Source organism: Trichomycterus rosablanca, chromosome 24, assembly GCF_030014385.1.
Source record: "Trichomycterus rosablanca isolate fTriRos1 chromosome 24, fTriRos1.hap1, whole genome shotgun sequence".
In the NCBI taxonomy this organism is placed as follows: Eukaryota; Metazoa; Chordata; class Actinopteri; order Siluriformes; family Trichomycteridae; genus Trichomycterus; species Trichomycterus rosablanca.
This window is the reverse complement of record NC_086011.1, coordinates 847,394-857,542: the sequence shown is the minus strand read 5'-3', so window position 1 is coordinate 857,542 and position 10,149 is coordinate 847,394. Positions and strand designations below refer to the sequence as shown.

The window sequence follows — 10,149 nt, the reverse complement described above, 5'->3', positions numbered from 1 at the left end:
AGACCTTCAAAACCTTAACCAGCCCTTCAAAACCTTAACGACCCCTTCAAAACCTTAACCAGACCTCCAAAACCTTAACGACCTCTCCAACCCTCTTAACCAGCCCTCCAAAACCTTAACGACCTCTCCAAAACCTTAACAAGTCCTCCAAAACCTTAACGACCTCTCCAAAACCTTAACAAGTCCTCCAAAACCTTAACAACCTCTCCAAAACCTTAACCAGTCCTCCAAAACCTTAACGACCTCTCCAAAACCTTAACCAACCCTCCAAAACCTTAACCAGTCCTCCAAAACCTTAACGACCTCTCCAAAACCTTAACAAGTCCTCCAAAACCTTGACGACCTCTCCAAAACCTTAACCAACCCTCCAAAACCTTAACGACCTCTCCAAAACCTTAACAAGTCCTCCAAAACCTTGACGACCTCTCCAAAACCTTAACCAACCCTCCAAAACCTTAACGACCTCTCCAAAACCTTAACAAGTCCTCCAAAACCTTAACCAACCCTCCAAAACCTTGACGACCTCTCCAAAACCTTAACCAACCCTCCAAAACCTTAACGACCTCTCCAAAACCTTAACCAACCCTCCAAAACCTTAACGACCTCTCCAAAACCTTAACCAACCCTCCAAAACCTTAACCAACCCTCCAAAACCTTAACGACCTCTCCAAAACCTTAACCAACCCTCCAAAACCTTAACGACCTCTCCAAAACCTTAACCAACCCTCCAAAACCTTAACGACCTCTCCAAAACCTTAACAGCCCTTCAAAACCTTAACCAACCCTCCAAAACCTTAACGACCTCTCCAAAACCTTAACCAACCCTCCAAAACCTTAACGACCTCTCCAAAACCTTAACCAACCCTCCAAAACCTTAACGACCTCTCCAAAACCTTAACCAACCCTCCAAAACCTTAACGACCTCTCCAAAACCTTAACAGCCCTTCAAAACCTTAACTAACCCTCCAAAACCCTTAATTCTGTGTGCAGGGCAGGACAATAGACGATTTGAGGCAGCCGATCCACCTTCTGCATGTTTCTTTAAGAGGTAAAAGCAAAGTGTATAGAGAAAACTTGTGAGGAGAACATACTAAACCGACTATTGCACCACTGTGCCAGTCCGTCAGCGACTTATGTTTAAGCCTAATAATTAAACTGATCAGGAACTTGTGGGGGGAGGGGGGGGGGGGGGGGGATTGTACCGTTTACACTATATGGTCAAAAGTATGTGGACGCCCCCGACTTATTCACTGAAGTTTCACCCACACCCATCGATTGAAATGCAATATGAACACAGGTACCACTAGGACTCGAACCCGTCACCGTCTGGACACATTTCCTACAAAAGTATGTGGACACCTGACCATCAGCACTGATATGGAGTCGTGTTTTTGTGGCTATAACAGTCTCCACTCTTCGAGGAAGACTCGAAAGGTTTCCAGAATTTCATAGGTGTCCTGTGTTTGGAGGGGCGTCCACATACTTTTGGGCGCCAAAACGTTCACGTTATTGTTCTTACAATTAACTCATTCAAACATAAAAGCTCGTTTTATTAATTATTGTGAGAAAAATGTGCTTAACATCACTTTCATCCACACACACACACACACACACACACACACACACACACACACACACACACACACACAGCACAGGTGACTGTCTGTATGGTTCAGGTAAACCATCGAGTCCGTTAAACTCCAGCTGTATTGTAGAAGAGGTGTGGAGGGGATTCGGGGAGGAACATCGCCGTCCCACAATCCCCTGCAGGCTGAACCCAGATCATGGGAGGTCGTCCCTCGGCGCGGCCACGGCGGCGTCACTGAGGAGCGCCGGCAGCCGCTGGAACGGCAGTGGCAAGGTTGGCGGCGGCCTGGAGGACGGGCGAGCCGGCCAGCGGTCCGAGAGCCGTGGAGGAGGGAAGAGCGGCGATTCCTGTCAGAGAGAGAGAGAGAGAGAGAGAGAGAGACGGACGCGATGGGGTCGGTTCCGTTACTGCAGAGGGTTTTAGGGTCGCGACCCGAATAAAATATCCTAAGAAATAATAATGAATAAATAAACTGGTACGTGAACGCCCCCTTGTGGAGGCTTTATGTTAGGTCTTGTATACCACAGTGGGACCAGATGCGTTGTTTGTGTTGCCTGGGTCACTTCTTCCACCGCTTTACACTGGTCAGGGTCACGGTGGGTACGGTTCCCTGAAACGCCGAGCGCTATGCAGTACCACATTACAGATCCATCACATGACCACAGCCACGGAGAGCGCATGATAGTCTGGGCTCTGCTCGGCCAGCATGGCGGTGGTACGAGCGAGAAAGGAATAAGGCGATAAGGGAAGTGGAAGTGACTAAATTAGTGTACGTGTGTGTGTGTGTGTATTTTTTGGGGGGATTCTCCTGCTTGCTGATGCAACACTGACCCCTACTGGCTGCTTGAGGCGTTAGTAGTTAGTGGTGGAGGAACACAAAAGGTATAGAGTGTTCCTCCAGACCAGTTCCATACGTCCGGATGAAAAGGGGCCCGATAGCGGTAACGCTTGGACCCTTGAGCTTGTGTAAGTCGGGCTAGTTTGACTGAACCCATTCAGACGTAAAGGAACAGTGGTCTCCGCCAAGGTCATGAAAAACTGTCACCTTATGATATACCATCGAGGCTTAAGGGACGGTGCTGAGGCTCGAACAAGCGATGTTCTGATTTCATCAAAACCGATTCAGTGAAGATGCCTCAGCGCCAGGCTCTGATTGGCCGAAGGGACAGTGGGCGACGTACCTGTGATCATGCTGGCAGTGCTCACTGCAGGGTTGTTCGCTGGCACGCTGGTGGATCCCACCATCCGAGGCTGGTCCTTCACTACCGGGTCTGTTAACACGGAGACAAATAAAAACACCATCAGCTCTCTCGCCACACGGACGCATTTCCCATCATCCTACGCTCCCGAGAAGAGGGCGTGTCTAAATTGTTAGATGCCTTAAAACGCTCCTTGTGAACGTGAGGCGCCTTAATTCTGAGTGATGATCTGACCGAATACCGACTGACTGTCGCCTCCTCAGCGCTGAAGATCAATCCCAGCATTCAGTGCGGCACGACTTCTCTCACAAAAACTACAAACATGGCGGACGGATCAATGCGGAGCAACCAACGGAGTTCCTTTCACATGTAAATAAAGTCTCATAGATGTGTAATCTGTATAAAGGTGGAATTATACGAGTGTGGGTTTATTTGTAAATTGGGGCGTCGGGGACGGTTTCGGTACACGGAGGGAGACGTTAGCTGGCGTTCTAGCGCTAACTGTGTTAGCTTAGCGAGCTAAAACCCTGCCGCTGTCAAAGTAGAGCGTCTAAATAATCTGATCGTGAGCTCCAGGTCTGATTAGGATCCTCTCTACCGTAAATAAAGACCCGAGGCGACTCACAGAAGTACGGGTGCTCCATGGCTTCTCGTGCCGTCAGCCTGGCCTGATGGTCGTATCTCAGCAGCTTATCCAGGAAGTCCAGAGCTTCTGGGCTCACCAGGTGCTGGTTCTCGCTGTGCACGAACCTCTCCCACCTCTTACGCGAATGCCTGCGTGGGGACGACGATGCGAGACGTTAAAATGAACCACGTCGGGGTGTTAGGACCGTGGTGCAGGTTTGGGTTCAGTCGGATCTTTATTCGGACTCACCTTCCCAGTATGTCGTTGAAGCGCGAGTCCAGCTCGATGTTGTACTTATCGATGTAATCGTACAGGTCTTCAGTTCCCAGCACTTTAGCTATTCTCACCAACTACACAGAGAAGAAGAGCAGAGCAGGTCAGCTGATCATCCACCTCCCCGCGTTTAGTCATTTCCAATTCCCGATTTTGAAATCTGCTGCCGCTTGCACGAGCCCTGATCTGAGCAAACCCTCTCCGAAATGTGTCCCGTCTGTGGCCGCTTCTTATCACCGGCCAATAAGGGTTCCCAGACACGCGCTCCGCGTAGCACGTACGGAGAGTCACGCTAAGCTCCATTAGCTCCACCCCCCCCATCATCAGAAGAGACACCGCACAACCGTACCTCCCTCAAACACGCCAAACTGTGCTTGTGTGGACACCAAATCGCAAGTTCCAACACACGCACCCCGCTGCACCGCTCAAGAGCTCCGACATCGAAGTTAACGCATATTTTTACCCCATTCTTCACAGGACTTCACTCTAAACCCCTGGGATGAACTGGAACTCTGACTGCGAGACAGACCCTGTAGGTTACAAAAACCCTTGAACAGGCAAACATTCCGACAGGCGCACTCCAAGATCTGTGAAGGTTTTGGAATTGTACGTCCAACAAGGGCAGGTGTAGCCTAGTGCTTAAGATACTGGACTAGTAATCAGAAGGTCGCTGGTTCAAGCCACCTCACTGCCAGGTTGCCACTGTTGGGCCCTTGAGCGAGGCCCTTAACCCTCAATTGCTCAGACTGTGTACTGTCACAGTACTGCAAGTCGCTGTGGATAAAAGCGTCCGCTAAATGCTGAAAATGTAAACACGTTTAGGCGTCCAGGTACTTTTGGTCATACGGTGCACAGGTGACGTTTACCTGATCGTAGTTGTCGTGGCCGTGGAAGAACGGCTCCTTCCTGAAGATCATGCTGGCCAACATGCAGCCCAGACTCCACATGTCCAAACTGTAATCGTACATCTGCAAGACACAAGCGCAGCAGCGGCGTCAGTCACAGGAACACTGAACGCTAAAAATCATCCCCAGGGAGATCATTTCTGACCCCTAAGGAGGCAGTTCCGACCGGCCAGGGGCTGGACAGACACAGTCGGCGGCGTCTATGGACTGTGGGGTGGCACATCCCTGCTGTACAGATGATGCGTGGGCCGGAGTGGCGGAGGAATACGAGGAAAGTACCGGATGCAACAAGAATCCGTTGCTGGCTGGTGCAAAGAAGCGGCCAGAGGCTTTACATGGAAAATTAACAGTGGAAATGGGTATATCTAAATTAGAATGCTGCCAAAAAAAAAAATTGGACAAAGAAACGTCACCTGTTTTAAGTCTGTGGGATGAATTGGAATACCAGCACTTTGCGGAATGCAGTCATGTTCCAAAATCTAATGGAAAACCTTCCAGAAGAGCAGAGGCTGTTTCTTTTTTTAGTTTTGGAATGAGACGATATGTCCGAATAAAGTGGACACCTGACCACAAGCTCACTGGACATCCCATCCTGACACCGCCTTGTGGATGTTCGCGAGGTTCTGAACTGTGTCTATTGTCCAGCGCATATTCAGTCGAATATAGAATTAAGAAGCTCAGGCACCAAAGATCCGACTGCGAATCGATGTTCCAATTCATGTTACAACAGGGTTGAGGTCAGGGCTGGACCAGGAAAGGGTCTTCCCCAAACTGTTGCCCTTCTATACACCCGAACTTAAAAAGGAGGAAGGGTGTCTGCACACTTTTGGCAATTACAGCAAGTCTGTGAGCGATGAGCGCCCCCTGGTGCTCAGTAATAAGGGTTTGACCAGAACGTGGGTTTGCAGGCTGGACGGTCAGAACTCAAAGGTCTTACCTGATAGTCCACGAGAAGCTCCGGTCCTTTGAAGTATCGGGAGGCGACTCGGACGTTGTACTCCTGACCCGGGTGGTAAAACTCCGCCAGACCCCAATCGATCAGACGCAGCTGAACACACATCATCATCATCACGTAAACGCCAAACTCACAGCTCAATCAGAGCCCTGGTTATCTAGTCATATCCAATTCCCTGACCGTATAGAGTGTCGATACTAACACACGCCCCCTCCGACACGTGTGCAGTACCGGCCGCTTCTTTTCGGATTCATATGGAGACCCGTATCGCGTCCCCACTCCCTAACACGACACTTTAGAATGAAATATAAGAGTAAAATCTGTCGGAAATCATTTTATCCTGCAGCGTTCGGTGACTCCAGATCCCGTCTGTGTTTTTAATCTTTATTTTCCATCAGAAATGTAGAATAATGTGGTTAAAATCCCCTCAGTCCTGTTACCCTCACATATTCATGCTTCTGATCATATTCTCATCAATCTGGTCACACATACAGAAATATTCATGATCTGTATCTACTGAAGCTCACAGGAAGAGCATTAGTAGGTTCTCCCTTTTTTCTCTTGTATGTTTGATAATAATGTAAGATTCGTCTCCACGTTCATTCCTGTTACCTTCATTTATTCTTAGTTCTTATTAGTTAATTTTAAAAAGAACATTTTGTGATAAATCACTAGACAGTGCTCAGTGTTCTGGTGCTTTAGCATGTTCTCCACGCTGCTGTATTTCATGTATTTACTAATTCTAGGTTAAAAACTCAGTCCTGTTACTCATGTACAACTCGTCTTCCACTTAGAAACCTTGTACAAATGAAACAAAGGTGCCCGAGATTTGACCAAAACACCTTCTTTTATGCACATTAACGCCCAGAAATTGGTCTGAGGGACTGAAAGTTTTGCACACTGGAGGTTTATTAAGAATCTCATGTGTAAATAAAAAATATGAATAAATTCATTTAATAATTCACCAAGTTCCTACGGCTAAAACAGGAAAAGGAACCGAACCGAGGGTGGTTTTACCTTCCGGTGTTCGTGGTCGATCATGACGTTGTGTGGCTTGACGTCTCTGTGCATCATGCCCATACTGTGGCAGTAATCGAGAGCCTGCCAGAGGAACGCAGACCAAATACGAATCATGAAACGTAAGGATTGATACGATCGATTCATCAGTGTTGATAGAATCCGGCGTCACTGGCGTTACCTTTAATATCTCGTACATGTAGAAGCGAATGTCGAAGTCTGTCAGCGTCTGGTACAGCTGCTGTGGTAGAGAAGGTGAAGCGTTACATACTGAACTGTGGGGAGCTGTGACGATATCATCGGTATCACAATATATCAGTAAAATATGCTATATGACCAAAAGTATTTAGACACCTGAGACCACCTGTCTTAAAAATAAACAACAATCAGCAGACGCTTTTATCCAAAGCAAATTACAAGTGCAATCGAGCACAGTTTGAGCAATTGAGGCTAAAGGGCCTTGTTTAGGGGCCCAACAGTGGCAACTTGGCGGTAATGGGGCTTGAACCAGCAACCATCTTGGTTCTAGTCTAGTATGTTAACCACTGACCTACCACTGCCCTCTGACATCTATGTGATCTTTTCAGCTAGAGGGCTTCTCACAGGACTTCAATACAATTATAAGGTGTGTCCCAATACTTTTGGCTATACAGTGCATCTGTCTGTATTATATGCAGTAACTCTCAGTATGAAGCGTGTTGTATGTTGTAGGTTTTTACCTTGAAGTCCGTGTTGTTCACGTGTTCAAAAACCAGCGCAGGAGTTCGGGACTGAAACACGAAGAGAAGCAAAATCATCAAAGCAGCAAATGTTCAAAAACCGTTGTGTTTAATCCAAATAAAAAACACAGGGACCCAGTCCAAAACAACAAACCAGTAAACTGGTGAGCACATGTTTACTTTTTATCAGGACCATCAGCTTCATACGGACACTGAACGGCTTCACAGCAACACCTAGCAGCTTTACAGCTTCATAACGACACCAAAAGGCTTCACAGCGACACCGACCAGCTTCACAGCTTCATATCGACACTAAAAAGCTTCACAGCTTCTTACTGACACTGAAAGGTTTCACAGCGACACCGAACAGCATTACAGCGACACCAAGCGGCTTCACAGCAACACCGAGCGGCTTTATACCGTCACACCGACTGGTTTCAGAGCCTCTCATTTTAATGAAGCATTTTCTTTACTCATTATTTAAACAATTAAGAGATTTTTTCTGTTCGCGTCTCCAAGCGCGTCCGTAAGCCGAGCGGGCGCTGCGCCCTAATGGTAGCGTGAGAACGAGTTTGAAATCTGTAGCTTTGCAGCTTATGAAGCTTGGCTTGTTTTCTGAGGTCATTCATTTTCCTAAACAATTTAAGGAGCAAACGGTGGCACTGATAGTAAGTGGTCAAGGTCTCTGGACCTTGTTTTATTAATTTACCAACTAACGAATTATTGTTAAGACCCTCAAAGGCCTGGACGGCTCAGATCTTGAATCAGCGTTTGATGAATCTTGAACACTCACCACCGGATCTTTGACGATGTCGATGAGTGAGATGATGTTCGGACCTCCCTTCAGGTTCTCCAGGATCTTTATCTCACGCTTGATTTTCTTCTTCTTCACCGGCTGATGGAGAGAATTCAGAATTGTTACACGCCCCGTTTCACGCCCGGGCGATTGATAAGAATCCTGATCTGGTTCCTGACTCACCTTCAGTATCTTCACCACCACCTTCTCATTGTTGGTGATGTTGATGGCCTCGAACACCTCGCTGTACTTTCCCCGGCCCAGTTTCCTCACCAGCTGGAAATCGTCCTGATTCCTGCAACATACAAATCAAATGAAATTGAATTGAATCATCACCATGTGAAATGCACTGATGACTAAACGGACACAGATTCCCACAGACAGACTCCACAATCTTAAAAAGCATATACACAGATCTAAAGAAAGCAGGTGTTGCGTACCCCCACTCCACCACATGGGACTCGTAATCCCAGTATTCCCGGGGACGGTGCGTGTTCACTTCCGTGTAAACCCGTGCTCGGCTCGGCACCGGGCCCGACATGTCCGACAGCTTGGCACAGGCGGAGGGGCCGACTTCACCAGCGAGAAACCAAAACAAACCCCAGGAGGTGCTGCTGAACCCCTGCAGACAGAAAACAGAAATCGGTTACACGGTTAATACACTGATAAGCCAAGACATTCGGATCGGACCACACCCCAAAACTGTGTTTGGCAGTGCCTAGATGTCAAGCTGCTGGAGGGATGGAGGGTCCTCGTAGCTCACATGTTCAACGCAGCAGATCTGATCAGCATAAAGACTTGAGGGACTTTGATAAGGACCAGACCGTTATGGTCAGACGACTGGTTTGAAGTATCTCCCAGTCCTGGTGAGTTCCCACACACAGTGGTCCGAGGAGGGACGAGCCACAAACCGCAGACAGATTGTTGGGCGGCCAATACTCATTGATGGCAGAGGATATGAAGGCTGTGGTGTCTGGTACTGAGCAACAGAAGATCTACTGTGGCTTTAATTATAATTACTAATTACAATATATATATATATATATATATATATATATATAAATAAATAAATATATAAATTAAGCAGTATCTTTAGCTGATTTGAGCTAAATTAAATTTGCAACCGTAATACTAATTTACTTACATGTAAAGACCATCAGTTTAACCAGAGACGCTGTTAATACAGGCGTTTCAAATTTAGGTCGCGTCCCAAACCGCATCCCGCTACACTACCATTATTTGTGAGACAATGCTCACCGTATTGACACTGGTGCACTAGTTAGCCACACTACGCAGTACACTAGTGCGCGATTTAGAACACATCCCGACCTCATCTTAGCCGATAGCTACGAGCATCCGGCTCTTTTTTAAACGTTTTAACGGAGATACCGAACTAAAATACGGGCACTATGAGCATATTTGGAGTCGGTTGTTACCTCTTCGATGAAATCTGGCCTGCAAAGGGGCGAATCTTCACCGAAGTGAAAGAATTAATTACCGAACGTAGTGAAATAATTCTGCTGTCTCAGTCACAACATGGCACACACACAGAGAGCGCTAACCCTGCTCATCACTGCGCATGCTCGAAACAGCCAGCCCGAGGCCGGATGAGTACTGAACTGCGCATGTGCGTTTAATTTTCCTGGCTGGGCAAAGTGCGCATGCGTGAGATACTGTGTCTCAATCGTTTATTTATTTTCACTAACCCGTACATCCTGGCAAGGGTTGCGGTGGGCCCAGTGCCACCCTGAAACACTGAACACAATCCATAAATGCACCCTGAATACGCATCAACCCAATGCATGGTGACACACTCACTTACATGCACCTAGATACCTGTTTTTGGAAGTTTGCAGGAAACTGGAGTAAAAGAACATGCCAAACTCCTCACAGATAGTGACTGGAGGTCTGGAGCTGAGGATCGAACCAGTTCCTCAAGATCCCACACATTCTGCTATGCTACTATGTCGCTCCAGGCTAAATGGCTAAAGTATGTGGACACCCAAACATCACTTCTATAATTACAGGCATTAATACAGGGTTGCTGCTTTACCAGCCTCCACTCATCTGAA

General features: G+C 47.4%; 1 protein-coding gene across 1 annotated transcript; it reads right to left on the bottom strand.

Annotated features, from left to right (window-relative positions):
• Positions 1-1,529: 1,529 nt before the first annotated feature.
• On the bottom strand, positions 1,530-9,633 carry csnk2a4 (casein kinase 2, alpha 4 polypeptide). Its single transcript, XM_062986560.1, has 13 exons — positions 9,514-9,633; positions 8,518-8,699; positions 8,261-8,372; positions 8,075-8,176; positions 7,282-7,332; positions 6,744-6,803; positions 6,563-6,646; positions 5,528-5,638; positions 4,552-4,653; positions 3,662-3,762; positions 3,413-3,561; positions 2,770-2,859; positions 1,530-1,935 (listed from the first exon to the last, which is right to left on the bottom strand). The coding sequence occupies exons 2-13, from the start codon at positions 8,616-8,618 to the stop codon at positions 1,820-1,822; spliced, it is 1,179 nt and encodes a 392-aa protein (XP_062842630.1). The 5' UTR covers positions 8,619-8,699; positions 9,514-9,633; the 3' UTR covers positions 1,530-1,819.
• Between the last annotated feature and the right edge of the window lie 516 nt (positions 9,634-10,149).

Coding starts and splice junctions, on each gene's coding strand:
- csnk2a4 (XM_062986560.1), bottom strand. CDS start 8,618: ATGTCGGGCCCGGTGCCGAGCCGAGCACGGGTTTACACGGAAGTGAAC. Junction 5,639..6,562: donor TCGACCACGAACACCGGAAG/GTAAAACCACCC, acceptor ATGTGTGTTCAG/CTGCGTCTGATCGATTGGGG. Junction 3,763..4,551: donor GCCACGACAACTACGATCAG/GTAAACGTCACC, acceptor TTCTCTGTGTAG/TTGGTGAGAATAGCTAAAGT.